The sequence below is a fragment of the Monopterus albus genome, unplaced genomic scaffold (genome assembly GCF_001952655.1).
Source record: "Monopterus albus unplaced genomic scaffold, M_albus_1.0 scaffold490.1, whole genome shotgun sequence".
In the NCBI taxonomy this organism is placed as follows: domain Eukaryota; kingdom Metazoa; phylum Chordata; class Actinopteri; order Synbranchiformes; family Synbranchidae; genus Monopterus; species Monopterus albus.
Window position 1 is genome coordinate 129286 of NW_018128370.1, and position 15997 is coordinate 145282.

The following is a 15997-nucleotide window of genomic DNA, read 5'->3' on the forward strand; positions in this document are numbered from 1 at the left end:
TTACTGTGCAAATGATGATTTTTTGTTGTGATTTGGTGCTGTCTGAGGTAAGAAGTAACAGGTTGAGGTATCTGCACTTTACTTGAATACTTTCATTTTCTGCTATTTCATTCTTGGATTTCACTACATTTATTTGATAACTTTAGTTACTAGTTACTTTTCAGAATCAGATCAATTAATACAATGCTAATAAAAAAGATACAGTTTTATCTTCAGACTTTTTTGATCCCTGTTGGGAAATTCACACACCACCCAGCAGTACTTCAAAGTATAAGGTACCTAACAACGGCTCTACCTTTACCTGCTGCAGCATTAAACAGTACATCAGTATTATAGTCCATGGTAACGTGAACTCTGCCATTCTGCATAATTAGTACTTTTATTTAAGAAACGTTTTCAACACATGACTTTTACTTGTACAGAGTACTATTACACTGTGGTATTGTTATGTTTACTTAATAAAGAGGTGGAGTACTGCTTCCCACTGGGTGTTAAACAGCTAAAACCACAGTGGACATGTCTCTCTGTCACACTCACTCATCTGTTTTAATCAAGCCACGTTCACAATACATTTAAGCATCTGTAGGAAGCAGGAAGTATTTATTCAGACCTGATTCCAACAAAGTAATGTCCCTGTTCTGTGGCCTGTACTGTATAAATCATTATTACTGACACCACTTCTACCAGTAACAACGATCAAATGTTTTAAAATGAGCATATTTTGGAAAATAAAAACTAAAGTCAAACTGCTGTCTCTATGACATTATTACAGCGTGACTCTCGTTACCTGGATCCTGAGTTTGTCAGTGTTGTTGTTGTTGTTGTTGTTGTCGCTGCTGCAGGTCGTCATGGTGACGACCTGTCAGACACTGATAAGGCGGTGTCACGCTGATCCTCCATCACCTGCAGCCCCTCTGAGCAGCTCCACTACGTGCAGTGGTGTGTCCCCCACTGTGTCATTGCGCAGCTGATGGAGATTCCAGTTTTTCCAGTCGGCTCCTCCTGGTTTAAACCGCAGCGCCTCTGAGTCCCGCTCCAGTCTGAGCGCAGCAGCAGCAGCAGCAGCAGCAGGATGGCCTCCAGCACCGGCACCAACGCCAACCTCCCCAGCGGGATTGAAATATGTACAACCATCCCCGACATCCTCTACCTGCCAGAACTGGTAAGAAACAAGAGGGTTTATCCAAGAGTCCTGGCTCAGCTGTGCGCGCGGTGCGCGCGGTGCAGCCACTGCAAAGGCTTTGTTAACTAATGGTTTAAATGCGCTGACCTGGTTTGTTGTGTGGAGGCTAAAGGCTCCTGACAGGTGAACAGGTGTTTAGTCAGCGTCTGTGCTAATTTATTCAAGTTTGTTTTTCATGTAAAGCTAAAATAGAAAAACAGTTTTATCCCCTGAACCCAGAGACACTGGACTGAGAAGAAGTGAAGTTGTTTCATGTTCCTTTGGTTGGTTTAGTCTAAAAACATCTTAACCTGAGAGAATTATGTGATGAATTCCTTTAGTTTCTCCAGTTAATGTTGTTATTGGTCTGTTGCATGACGAGCTGTGCCGCCTTGTCTTGCTGAGCCTGCACTGCTCTGTGTGCTGAGGCTGAACTCCAGGCCCTTTATTGATTTTGGTGTTTTCTGTAAGGGGGGGTCTGTGTCCACATGGGCCACCTTGACCTTCACACCGTCTCTGACATCACAAAGGTCACGCGTTTGATTCATGTGTGAACAAAACTTGACATCACTAAAATGGATGTTTTAATGGATTCTGATTGGTTTCATCTGGAATGTCTACAAACAAATCAGGAAATGAAACTGATATTTCTTATATCATACAACTATAAGTGAAACCTTGTAACCTGAACGCCTTGGTCCAAATATTTAACCCCTAAAAGACTCAGTTTAATTGTAAACAAGTGGGCAGAGGAGCATTTTTGATGCTATTTTTAATGTTGTTTATTGAAACAACAGTAAATCCAGCACACGCAGCCTCAAGGTGAAGGATGTCCCAGCCAAAGCATCGTACACTGATCTAGCCGCTGCTAACGGGAGCTAATCTCAGATCAGCCCTCGTTTGCACAAACCAAAATCCAAATCAGCAAAATGTGGGCGTGAGCTGAGTCCTGTGACACTCGGTGGCCTGACTCAGCAGAAAACCTGGGATTTCTAAAAACTGCTCAGACTGAGAAGCAGAGCTGCTGTTCATGTGAATGTGTATTAGGAGGAGAACAGTGTTCTCATCAGAAATATTACACTAGGTCAGAGGTCACTCAGTCAGACATGAGGAAGAATAGATGCTGTTCCTGGAATGAGCCTCGGTGACATACTGAACACAGCAGCTGACAGGAAAAGGTCCAAACACCTAGAAGCGCCACACCCCGGCAGGAGGAATGCTGCTGGTCGTTTAACTGTCACCTTTACTCTATGCACATAAACACGGTGTGTGAGCAGGTGGAGGAGGGTGACGCTCAATAAATAATGGAGCTTATCAATCGTCACAGGTGTACAGTGAAAGAAAACAGCTCCCGAGCTGGCAAAGCTGGAAATACAGGGCCTCAGCTAACAGTTATGAAACCATGTAAACAGTAGCTGGCGATCACAGCTGTATGTTCTCACATCCATCAGGGGGCAGAGCCAGAGACGGACAATAGTTACACTAGCTTTTCTGGTTCATAATCATGCATGACTGCAAATATGTGAGCAATGCGTTTCACAGCGTCGCTTCCTCAGGCTGCGTAAAAGAGGTGTGTGGTTTAAAGGAAGAGGCCGGTGATTCCCCACCAACCCCGTCCAGAGACCAGCAGCCCCAGTGAACGTTGTGTCCTCACTGTCATGTGTGTGGCCCTGGTCCAGCTCATCACTCTGTCCTGTAGACCTCCACTGTTGTCCACCAGCTGTTAAACGCCCCCAGTGAACCACACCGTTGTACTGGGGGGCAGGTTTCCTCCTCAGGAAACATGAACTGGAGCATTTATGTTCAGAAATGAAACAACTATTTTGAAAATCTGGTCATCTCAGAAGCAAAAGTGCCAAAAAACCCAAATGTCTAGTCAAAGCTTCCTAAATATGAGGATTTTGTCTCACTAAACAATATTTTGGAGACTTTGACTGCTACTTGAACAGATCAAGGCTTTTGCAGATGTCATCTATGACTCCAGGAAACTGAGGCTGACGTTTTCACTGCTGTCGGACATTTTCTAAACTAAACAAGTGAAACCAGCAGCTGTAGTGGGGTAAAGTAAGTGGAATGAGTTAGTGGCTGGGGGATGGATCAAGGTCTCCTCTTGTGCATCTCTGGTGTTTCTCCTGCAGATCTTCGGCGGTCTGGTGTGGATCTTGGTGGCAGCCACACTGGTGGTACCAGCAAACCCTCAGGGCTGGGTCATGTTTGTGTCCATCTTCTGCTTCATCATGACCTTCATCTGGATGGTGGTGTTCGCCTGCGGGGCGCACAACAACAGGGACAGCTGGGCTGCAGCAGTAAGTTCCCCTCCCACTTCAGCAGCCACTGATTTCACTTCATTCCTGTAAAGGGTTAGCAAAGTGCTCACTCACACAGCAGCTGAATTTCATTACCCTGAACAGACACAGAACAAATCACGCCTGATTTGAAACCCAGCCTGCTTTCAAAAGATCTGTTATAAACCACCGGGAGCTTGTTTCAATATTATGAGTCATGTAAAGGTAAAGCGTGTGACTGGAGCTGAGGCTCCATCCACCCGGTCTTTTTAACATTTTCAACTTATAAAATAAGAAACAAATGAAAACAAGACTAAAAAAATCTTGATATAAAGCAAAAAAAAAAAAGTTTTGGCACATGGCTGAGGTGGAAAAGTTGCATCCAAAAGCTTATTGTCATCGCCCGCCCCGTTCATGTAATGGACAAACAGGGAAGGTAATCACCTTAACAAACAAGGTTTTAAAATTCCCGCTGGTGATGCCTGTTTGTTAGGAGAGGAGAGCTGTAACCACTGTAGAAGCATCAACGCAGAGAGCTGCTCGTAAGGCGACAGCACAACTTGAGATCTGAGTTCAGGTCTGAGACATTTCACCAAGGATCCTGCGTCAGAAAACTCAAAGCTCAAGTAACAAAGTCAAAGTATTGAAGTCTAGAAATATCTGACCAAGCTTGACAATAACAACCTTCTGTGAAAGACTCTGGGCTCCCTAACCCAGACTAAAACCCAGAACATGTGGATGCCCAAACCAAGCCCGACTGGACCCATCAGTACCCATCAGTTTGGGCCGGGTTCGAACAGAAATTTAGAAGTCAGGTTCATGTTCGTGTTGGGTTTGGATTCATAGGGCAAACATTAGACTAGATGGCTGGAGCACTCAAATGTCTGCTGTGTTTAATGATAAAGGGAAAACACTGCACAAACCCAACCGTGTCGGGTCCGGGTCAGGTTCACATGCCACGCTTTTGGACATGGGTCGGGTTTGGACAGAAACACGCAGCCTGATCCATGCACTAATAAAAATAATACCAGGCAGGATTCATTTCAAACATCTGCTCCATCTCCACGTCTTTTTCCAGCCACTCCTGCCACAGTATCTCCAGAACACACTTCAGCACCATGTTCACCTCTGTGGAACTTTCCCTCTCACACTAAAGCTAATTAAACCTCACGTGTGATAAATGACATATTTCAAGCCAGTGTTCCCATAAGTAAAATGCCTGAAGAGAGAAAACAGAATTAACTGATTTTCTTGGGTCTGTGAATGCAACACGCCAGGGTTCGTGTGTGTGTTTTGACTCTGTGCCAGTGCAGACAATAACTGTCCTGTTCACTGCATAACTGAACCTGACTGCACAGGTTTCTCATGTTCCGTTTCGTCCTCCTCTTCCTTCAGGACTGTTTGTATCACGGCATCGCCGCTTTCTTCTACCTCAGTGCTTCAGTGTCTTTGGCCAAAGTGACTCTGGATCTGAACGATGGGACCGGGTCCAAAAGCTACAAGCTGGACATCGCTGCAGTGGTGAGTCTGGCTGCTTCTTGTGGAAAGGGTGACGAGTCCCAGCACAGGTGAAGAGCGACTCCAGACCCATAAAACAAAACCACAGAGACCTGAACTCAGAGGGCGATGGACCTGAATGTGTCCAGAAAACCTCATTGGTTGCTGGTTTTCATGTTTTCTTTTCCAGCACTAAAGCTGAGAAAACCTCCGATTGGCCCACTGGTTTGGTTATGATGACATCCTTACAGCAGTCCAGTGGGGGCAGTCGTTTTCACTTGAGTAGACATACTCTGCTACCTGTACAATAGAGATCAGGCATTTAAAATTTTACTTCAATACAAAAGTATTATCAAAGTATACTTATGAAATACTACCAGTAGCCATGCAGCCTGACGGCGTCGTGTTATAGGATTATAACTACTGTGTACGTCGCGTTAAGGTTGCAGCTGCTAAAGGTGGAGATGATTTTATTTACTTTCTATAAAGCCAGGAAGTTAACTTATAATAAAACAGCATCATTTATTAGTTGGTTATTTTCATCTGAATCTGTGAAGTAGTTGTCAAATAAATGTGGTTGAATAAAAAGTCCAGTATTTCACAGTGTAATAAAAATCGGTGGTTAACAGGCTCAGACATGTTTAAACCCTGTGGTCGGATATAAACTGTGTGTGATGTTCATGGTCCTTGGAGGATAAACGCTGATGACCTCCTGACCTTTCCTCCATTTAGCACTGACGCTCTCTTTGCCTCTTCAGGTTTTCTCATATGTGGCGACGCTCCTCTACTTCATCCACACCATCCTGTCTGCCATCCGGTGGAAATCTTCCTAGAACCCTGCAGAAGCTCAGGACCAGCACCAGAACAGAGCATTTTGTTTTTTTAAATAATTCTTAACGTTTGTACATAAAGCCATGGCATGCTGACATGAAGGGAGGCTGATAGAGACTGTCCCATTGACTTTGGGTCTCTCCCCTCCTGGGAGAGGAAGCTGTGCAGCAACATCTGGATCACCACAGCGTCTACATGTCGGCAGCTGGAGGGAGTTCAGTGACTTAAAGTGATGAATGATGGTTTCGCTGCCAGCTGACCCTGACGGTTTGTGCCAGAGCTTCTTCTGCTAACAGATCCACAGTTTCACTGCTCACATCGTGCACAGCAGTAACACTTTACTGACATGTACACGATGGATCAAGGCTTCAATCATATTAAATTCACTGAGACTGCATATTTTCAGCCAATGGTGAACAAAGTTCTGGTTAAATTAAAGCTCAAATAGCATAATGAAAAATCTGTCCAAGTAAAACACCCTGTGTTTTTATCAGCAACAGGTAAAAGTAAGGTTTCTGGGGGTTTCTGTTATTTTGTCCGTCCTCATGTTGTAGCTTCGTGTGGAGGTTTTTTTTGTACACAATCACTGCTACATGTTCAGCTTTGCTTGTCCTTCAGTGAAACAGGTTTGTGTTTTGTCAAATAAATAAACATTAAATTAAATTTGGGTCAGAACAGAAAATTGAACCATGCTGGAAGGTGAACCTCCGCCGCTGTGCTATGTTACAATGACTTGGTAAAACTGTCACTGGTGGAGCAACAACCAGCAGGGTTGAGAGCTCCGATCAACATCACGAACATGAAACCAGGTTTAATGGAACATGGCAGGGAGTAAATACAGGGCAGGCTGCCACACAGATGTACAGTGTAAGGCTGATTGGGTGGAATGATGGGGTCACTGAACTGTAGCTGTGATGTATAATTGATGAGGGGAGGCAGCATCTTTGTGAAACAGGAGAAGGTGGAGGCTTCTGTCACCTCAGTCGCTGCACGAGCAGCTGATAAATGTTATGACCAAAAACCTTTAGTGTCAGTTTGATTTTTGTCTACTGTTCCAGTTTGGGCTGCGTCGTTTCAGTGACAAGTGACCTGCCAACTTTGTGTCAAGTTACCGTTTATGATTTTGTTCTCTTCTTCCTTTTTATCAGACACAAGAGTGGGTTCACATGGGCATCACCACAACTTCGATCAGAGATGTGTGAGGGATTACGCCCGAACAGTCCCTTATGTCAGGTTACATTGGTCTCAGCTTTCAATAACTGAATATGAATAATGTAACAAGAGTCATTGAGTTTTAGTGATTGAATGTGTCCCTATGAGGAGTTGTATATTAATACTATACTTCATTCATTTCATTTGTTTAGATTTACAGAAACAACTGCATTAAAAAGCCTCATGTATCCAACCCCCCACTCCCCCTTGTGGTCACACCGCTGCATTACAGGAGTGTTTCATTCTCTGCTGTTAAAGGTGTATTAACTATTATTTTTCTGAGAAGAAATTTGGTCAGTACTTTTAAATAATTAGTACCTATGGGTTTCCATTTACTGCTACTTTACTGTTTTGAAGCCTGCACCACAAGTGGCATGACCAAGGAAGAGGTGCCACTTACACAGAGTCTGGATACAAGTACAGCTAAATAATGCAGTACTTCTACCATAAAAATGACCATTATGATAAAATTGCAACGACCTTAGTTTGTTTTTTCTGTTTACTTTACTATTGTAATTAAATAAAACAAAACAGGAAGCTGCTGGTGTCCAAAACCTCCCCTCAGTATATTCTGTCAAAAAAACCCAAAGTGTACAAAGACACCTGCTCACTGAAGCATAACATCTGTTCAGCTCTGTTACAGTATGGTGGTATATGAAGATGGATGAACTGGCACGCTGCCCAGCACTACCAGTGTCTCCAAAGTGAACACAGCGATGGCTGTTTAGTGACTTGAACCAGTAAATTCTTGTCCACTTTGGTCACAGCTGTAGAGTCTCTCTCTCCAGAGCGAATGATGGGTTTTAAGGAAAAATGAAGTAGTAAAAGCTTTTCCACATTATTTGTGCCAATACGGTTTCTCTCCACCGTGAATACGTCAACGAGATTTTAACTAACTTGTATTAACAGAATTATTTCCTACCAGCTTGAACTGGGAAACGTTTTCCCACATTCTTTACATCTGTACGGTTTCTCTCCACTGTGACTCCATCGATGTCTCTGTAAACTGCCGTCACCTAAAACTGAACTAAGTCTCTAAAGGAACATTTTCAGCTTTTCTTAATGTGCATTCAGTCATTCAGAATATGGCTGTTTGCTTTAAGTTCCAGAGCACAGTGGTGCTGTTCCCAGCTTCACCACTGGGCTGTTGAGCCTATTGGATCCCGACACTATTAGATTTTGGGAGAAGTCCCTAGAAAAGGTCCAGGTTTTGACAATGGCTGGTACTTGCCTAGCACCAGTATGTTCTGGAAAGAGCCGGAAACGTCCAACCTTTTGACAGTTATGTATGGTGGTTTCAAGGCAGATGAAAAGGAACAAAGGAACGTGCTGGTTCGGTCGCTCCACATAGGGAGGAGCAGTAAGGAACGCCATAAAAACATGAGCTTCCTGAGTTTGAGTTCGGCTGCTCATGGTCGCAGCTCACTTTGTCAAACATCGTCACTTTATCACCAGACTCCAGTGCTTCAGGTGATTGGCTGAAGAACATGACAAAGTTTTTCCACCACACCTGACTGAAACTTGTCCTCCTCCACCCAACTAGCTGCTCAGTGATATTACTGAACTTAAATCATTTTCATCTGTATGTACATGACTAAAGAGCAACATCTTATGCCAATACTGGTACAGTCCTACAGAAGAATAACCGAATCTAAAATACACTGTTTATCATTCAAATAAGCGACTAAGTCTTCCAACATGATGAAACAGTAAATAATACAAATGTGAAGTATTTTTCTTAAACCTATGTCCAACAGTTCACCACAACAATTGTCTAGAAAACCCACCAATCAAAACGTTTCCCTTTTCATACTGCCTTGGACCACTGTAGATGCTGCGTTTATAACATGCACAGCTGTGTATTTTCAGACTACCTGATGCAGACAAACCCCATCAATGGTCGCATTACAGATCGTCTCCCGTGTGAACACGCTGGTGGGTTGTTATGTGGCTTGAAATGTCAATTTGATCATCAGCCTACATGGACCTGGAGCCACATAGGCCACTTTCCATTTCTCGGTCATGAATTACTTCAGTCTCATTCAGGCTGTATTAAGCAGAACAGTGACATTTAAAAAATAGCTAATTTTTACTATTACCATCAAAGGAACAGTACTTTTTAAGAGTTATGTTTCAAATCAGTTTTACCAATAAAACATAACATTACGAGCACTCTCCCATGAACGCTGACTATCTTGTAACAACAGATCATGTCAAGGTCTGGGATACATCAGGAAATAGTCGCTTCTTGTCAAAGTGTTGGATGTGGGAGAAACGTGCAGATGTAAAGACCAGATTGTTACGGTCAGATGACGTAGTTGGCGGCAGGTGAACAACCAGCTGTTAGGTAGGTGGTCGCTGGGCTTTGGCTCATCATGGTAAGATGAACTTATAGAGCCTCGTACAGCTTCTTCTACCACTACGCGTTTCTCTGTCTGGAGGATTCATCAGTCCTCTCTCTGACGGCAGCCTAATGGAAAATGAACCAGGACAAAACCAGCTTCAAGAATCAATGGTGACTTTACAGAACAAATGAGTATACATGTGATTCTAATGCACGGAAAATCAACATAATCCATGAGCTGAATAACCTGAAGAAGCCAAAATGACCAGTCTAACACCACATTAGTACTTCATTCTTAAAGTGATAATTATTCCATATGCAAAATATACACAATACAAGTCATTAACAACGTAACGAATGAAACATAAAACTAGAAACAGTTCCATTAATAAGACATGCACCAATACGTTTTACTGAAACCAAATGCTTTTCTCCTGTGTGTTCTCCTGTTGGTGTAATGGTCAGGAGTCCCAATACTTTGGTCCATATCGTGTCACCTCAACATTCGTCTAGAAACCCCCAACAATCAAAATGTTTCCTTTTTCATACCACTGTACTTGCTCCGGTTCGATTTCTGGCTTCTCCAGTCTGCATGTCGAAGTGTCCTTGATCAAAATACTGAGCCGCCAGTTGCTCCCAGTGATATAACTGGTGAGTGAATGTGTGAGTGCAAATGGCTGAATGGCCAAATAGTGCGAAAGCGCTTTGAGTGCTATAATGTATAGACAGGTTCTATACAAGTACAAGACCACTTACTATTTATTAACAGATGTAAACAAACCCAGTCAGTCGTCACAGATATACAGGTTCTCCCCCGTGTGGTTATGTTCATGGGCTTTTTGTAACGCAGGTCCTTCCACGGTGTCTCCAGAGGGGGCGCGCTGATGATTTTTTTAAATGACCTGAATGAGCAAATCCTTTTCAGCATTGGTCACAGCTGTATGATTCCTCTTCAGTGTGAACATGCTGGTGAATTTTAGGGGACTTGTACAAATATTAGTAAAGAGAGTCACCTTCGGCTTTTCCCGTTTAGGGGTTGCCACAGCGAATCATCACACTGACGACTCGCATGTTGACATTTGGCACGTGTTTTACGCCGGATGCCCTTCCTGACACAACCCTGACTTGAACCCGGGCTGCAGTGGCGAGAGCACTGCGCCTTAACCACTAGCCTACCAGGGATGATAGTACTTGTATAAATATTAATAAATTCAATAAATACATCAAATGTGAATGATGGCAAATCCTAAGTGCTAATAAATCTGACAACAAGACAGGAAGGCAGTTTTGAGCCCATTTCCGGCGGTTCACCCTGACAATTGTCAAGATACCACGGCCAGTTAAAATGTTTTTCTTTTTATACAGATTTGGACCCACACACGTTACCTGTTCACAGCTGTAACGTGCAGTGGCAGGTTTTTAGACTACTTGACGTTGGCAAACTCTGTCAGTGGTCCCAGATTGACAGATTCGCCCCATTGTGAGGCACCGATGGGCCTTTTGTAATGAAAGCTTTCTCCCAGTGTCTCTAACGTGAACACGTTGATGAGTTTTTAGGTTACTTGCATAAGCAAAAGCTTTTCCACATTGGTCACAGCTGTACGGTTTCTCTCCAGAGTGAACACGATGGTGGCGCTGTAGATTCCACATCTGAGTGAACACTGCCTCACACTGTTCACACCAATACAGCCTCTCTCCAGTGTGAACACGCTGGTGGGTTTTTAGGTGACTTGAACGAGTAAAAGCTTTTCCACATTGGTCACAGCTGAAGGGCGTCCCTCCTGAGTGAACACGCTGATGCCTCTGTAGATGGCACGACTGGGTGAAGGCGGCCCCACATTGGTCACAGATGAAGGGTTTCTCTCCAGAATGAATATGCTGATGACGCTGTAGGTTCCCCAAGACTGTGAACGCTGCCCCACACTGTTCACACCAATACGGTTTCTCTCCAGTGTGAACACGCTGGTGGGCTTTCAGGTGATTGGAACGAGTAAAGGCTTTTCCACACTGATTACAGCTATACGGTTTTTCTCCCGTGTGAATCAGTTGATGCATTTGCAGAGTCCCCAGCTGAATGAAAGCTGCCCCACACTGCTCACACCAATACGGTTTTTCTCCAGAATGAATACGTTGATGCCTTTGTAGAGTCCCCAACTGAGCAAAGGCCGCCCCACACTGTTCGCAGCTGTACGGTTTCTCTCCAGTGTGAATACGTTGGTGGATTCTTAGGGAACACGGCATAGTAAAAGCTTGCCCACATTGGTCACAGCGGTGACGTTTGTGTGTCATTCTTCTTCTCTGTTTCTACAGCAGAACACAGACAGGGAGGAGCACGTGAGATTTTATGTTGGAACAATCTAAAACCATAACTGACATTTACAGCATGTAAATCACAAAACATTCATTTTTACCTGGGATAACTAACTGCAAGGGCGTGGCCACTGACTGCAGCACTGGCCTTTATGAAAACTTGACTGATCACCACAAATGCTCGTTTACATTGTTATCAGTGTTGTAAAAAAATTATGTATATGTGAATATTTGAAAATGGCTCAATACTAATTTTCCATTGTGTGATACACCGACACCAGCTGCACTTTGTCTCTGACAGCAAGTTTACACACACACACACACACACACACACAGCAGTGCCCACAACCCCGCCTCCTCCCGCTCGCTCACAGCGCTGTCTGCCCCTCATTTGTCTTGCTCAGGTTGAATTTTAAGCCAATGACAGACCTTGGTATGTTGCAGGGTTTTCTATTGTGTTAGCTCTTTACAAATGACAAGCGCAAAGCCTCCAGGGCGGATTTTGGTTGACAAAGGAAATGCTCTGCTAACAAAAGGTGCCAACACAACAAATTCAGCAAAACACCTGAAGGACCGACACACCATCTGTTAGTGACAGCTCCCATTTCAGCACCAGTGTAGCATTAAACAAGACCAGTAAGTGATTTTTATTCAGTCTGTGATCATAACAATACGCAGTGACAGTTTCAGTCCTGTGTGAAAATATGCAGCTTCAAAATGTAAATAAAACATTTATAGAACTGACTTTAACAACAGACAGTTGCACTTCAGGAACATGTAAGTGAGACAGTGGAGTCTGCCTGTCTGTAATACAGAACTGAAAAATATATTTATATTTAGCGGCACTGAAAATCGACCCGGATTTTGTTTTTTTAAACACACCTGGTTACCATCACATTACATGGAACTCACTTAAATCTGCAAACCAGTTTCACAATTGATGTTTGGCAAGTCCGAACCTTGTTATTAAAATTCCTGTCATGCTCAGTGCAAAGAGGTTTGAGTCTGTAGGTCTGAGTTAGATAACGTAGTCAAGGTTTGGACTAGTGAAAGGATCCATTTTTGGTCCCACTTCAGTCACTATTTTTATTGATGATCTAGGATCCAAAGTAATCAGCAGTGCCTTGCATTTATATGCAGATGACATGCAGGTAATCAGCAGTACCTTGCATTTATATGCAGATGACATGCATATTGAAAAATTAACTGCTTCACTCAAGCTTAGACTTTCACATCTGTATAGAAACATATTGTTTTAATGAGTGTCACAGGAGGCCGTTGGTACAAGCAACAATTTTATCTAATAGACTATGCACAGCTTCTTGGTTTGACTCCACCTTGAATTTTGTTCTGTCATTTTTTGGTTTTGCTCTCTCTTAACCAAGACCTGTCATGTGCTGGGAACATTATACTGATAATGTAATGCAGACAAAGCAAAAGAGACATATAACCATAGGTATAGTGCTGCCAGAACGATGCTCCACCAATTTTTCTTCAAAAGGGAGGAAAAAGAACAGGCCCACTGGCGTAATCTGGCTAAAATTCACAACATTGCATTATTGAAAAGAGAGTAAGTGTGACGATGGTGGCCAGCTGATCAGCACAGGCTTTCAGGCAGGAGGGGGGGGTCACACCGTAGGTAGTGATGTAGCTGTAGCCACCTTTACAGCTTTATCAGACGATCTCCCATCATCTCAACAGCCGCAATAAAATTCATTGAACTTCTAACAGCAGTCTTCATAAACACAACCAGTTGACTGTCACACATTTTACTGACTAACTGTTAAAAAATAAAAAAATCTGTTTCTGATCAGTGACTGCTGACAGCGCAGATAAGGCACCGGGACGATGAAGCCTGGTTGCTAGCCTGGTCTGGAGCAGGCGTGATGTAGTACATGGTCTACCTTAATCCATGATGAGAACAGGCAGCACATTTCCACAACTGGGTGTGGTTTCAGTGCCTTTACCGGGCACGAACCACCCCTGAAATAAATTCCTTGCTATGCCCCAGTGCGAACATCACTAATTTCACAACATAACCAGAAAACAGTTTTGTTGATGTCTCAAAAATATGTGAACACAAACACAGCAGTTTTATAGTTTTCATATTGCCACATTTGATCTAAAGCCAGAATGAACGAATGATACAAGGACCCTCGACCTCGTGTCTTTAGTCTCATTATGAAGGCGTTTCTATCGATTAGGTCCTGAGCACTGACCTGTTGATCACCGGGGACTGAAGATGAGTCCACTTTGTTCTTTATGGGGGGATCGCTACTCCGTTTGTCCGGGTCCTGGTTCTCCTCTTCCATCTCGCTCTTGTCATCAGTGAAATCCGAGTCCTGGTTCTCCTCCTTAATCTCGCTCTTGCAGTCGATGAAACTCAGGTCCGGATTCTCCCCCTCCATCGGGCTTTTGTGGTGAAATCCAGCGGATCTCCACATGTCGTCCTCTGCTGACTCTGGGTTCTGTTCAACAAAAGGAGCACTGCTCAGTCTCACAGTCGGAGGAAACCATCCAAGTATCAGCAGTAGGCACCATTCATGTATTCTCAGCATAAACGTTCCTTATTTTTATATTTATTTATTGTTATATTTGTACCAGTTTTACTCAGTGTAAAGGAGAACCTGAGCTGCAGGCTACACGACCCAACAACTGAATTTGACTAAACCATAACTTTAAACTAAATAAATAAAAATAAGGCACTGTCAGTAGCATTACTTACTGCACATCTTTCACTCATTAACTTTATTGTTTTTTTGCCCATTTTTAATCTTGCAGCATTTTTATATCTGTAATTATTTTTGTTTTTCAGATAAAAGCTGAGTTTCTGCATGTCACCACTCCTACACCCCAGTTTTCTCTGCACTCGATGTTACTGGTGCTGTTACAGAGAGGGGCTGCAAAATGTTATGGCAAGTAATCCAGTCTGGAAAAGAGTACACTGATTACACTGACGTGCACATTGCTACCATGGTCTCTGCTGCTCTCCTTTGACCAGGAGGACGACATGATGATATGACAATGATGTAGGATACAAAGAATCCCCCCCCGCCCAAAAACCTATGAAGTGAGTGTAAATTAAACCTAATATTTATCTTTCATATCTTTTTAAGCTCACAAACCCACAGTAATGGAAGCCCCATAGAACAAAGTAGTCAACTATGAGTTTTCACAACGGACCAGTTTTGAAATCCCTCATGTGGTTCGACTCCAGATTTTGATGCGAGTCTACACATGCCAGGTAGGTTGGACCTGAACGGGAGACAGACTTTTTACTTCATGATGAATGAGTTGTCGGTTTTCCTATTCGTTGCTCCTGTTCATACAGGCTGTGAAGTGAAGGGATTCCTTCCTAACACAACTACACAGAACAAGTTGGAAATGCAAGAATGACATATGAAACTGTGCTGAAGTCAACATCAGGCTTCAGCAGCTTGACAAACATATTTGTCCTGGTACCTACAATATGTGCAGATTTAGTGTTATGTCCCCAAAACAAACCTACAGTATATGCAACTACCAGGATGTATCCCACTAACGCTGCTCCACAAAGAACTGGACTGACTGTTGAAACCTTGTACTGACTTCAGCTGAAATCTAGGAGTCACTTCTATGCAAAACAAGAGCTGTGGATTTTCTCCCGCATTACTTTGTAACTGGATGACAAAGGAATCACTTCATGGCCGGTATGAACAGGAGGCTACTACTATTTCTTATTGTACTGTGCGTATGGCTCCACTTAAACAATATAGTCCTGCTTTGCAAGTTCAAACTCCAGACATAAGCCCCTTTTCCACCACCTGGTACCGGCTCAACTCGCCCGGTTTGTGTTCCATCAATCAGATGTTGGGGATAGTACCTGATACCTGGTGCTGTGATGTCACAGCAGTATAATGCTGTGTAAGGATCTGACGCTTCTCGTTACAGTCGACGTATCTGTAGGAATAATCTGACTATTGTTTAGAGCATTCATGCGACCTTTTGTGTTGTCCTTCTGTTGTTTCTCAAACATCTGAGATGCAGTGATAGTGGCATTACTCATTCTTCAGAACTTTTAGTACACTGGAATTGTTTGCACTTTATTTGAAAATAAATTTGTTGACCTCAACAACTGCTTCATCTAAATCATCAACATGTCTCCTGGACCCCATCCCGACCAGGCTGCTCAAAGACGTCTTTCCCCTAATCAACACATCCATACTAGATCTGATTAACCTCTCTCTATTAACAGGTTATGTTCCACAGGCTTTTAAACTTGCAGTAATTAAACCTCTACTCAAAAAGCCTACTCTTGACCCAGGTGTCCTAGCTAATTATAGACCAATATCCAATCTCCCATTTATTTCCAAAATC

The 15997-nt window shown here is 43.2% G+C and overlaps 2 protein-coding genes across 3 annotated transcripts in view; one reads left to right on the forward strand and one right to left on the reverse strand.

The window, feature by feature from the left end:
* Positions 1–6784, forward strand: part of LOC109952741 (myelin and lymphocyte protein-like) — a 10018-nt gene extending 3234 nt beyond the window's left edge. Inside the window, exons 2-5 of the mRNA XM_020587964.1 lie at positions 843–1162; positions 3301–3468; positions 4843–4968; positions 5703–6784. Of these exons, the coding sequence (XP_020443620.1) occupies positions 1073–1162; positions 3301–3468; positions 4843–4968; positions 5703–5777 (459 nt within the window). The 5' untranslated portion in view covers positions 843–1072 and the 3' untranslated portion in view covers positions 5778–6784. The remainder of the gene's footprint in view (positions 1–842; positions 1163–3300; positions 3469–4842; positions 4969–5702) is intronic.
* A 642-nt stretch (positions 6785–7426) lies between these two features.
* Positions 7427–15997, reverse strand: part of LOC109952746 (zinc finger protein 501-like) — an 11673-nt gene continuing 3102 nt past the window's right edge. The window contains exons 2-4 of one of the 2 annotated variants that reach the window (XM_020587970.1): positions 13861–14109; positions 10718–11635; positions 7427–9457 (exon numbers count right to left, since the gene is read on the reverse strand). In XM_020587970.1, the coding sequence (XP_020443626.1) occupies positions 10751–11635; positions 13861–14109 (1134 nt within the window). In that variant the 3' untranslated portion in view covers positions 7427–9457; positions 10718–10750. Of the gene's footprint in view, positions 9458–10485; positions 11636–13860; positions 14110–15997 lie in introns of those variants that run through there. The other variant, XM_020587969.1, reaches the window with a different exon arrangement.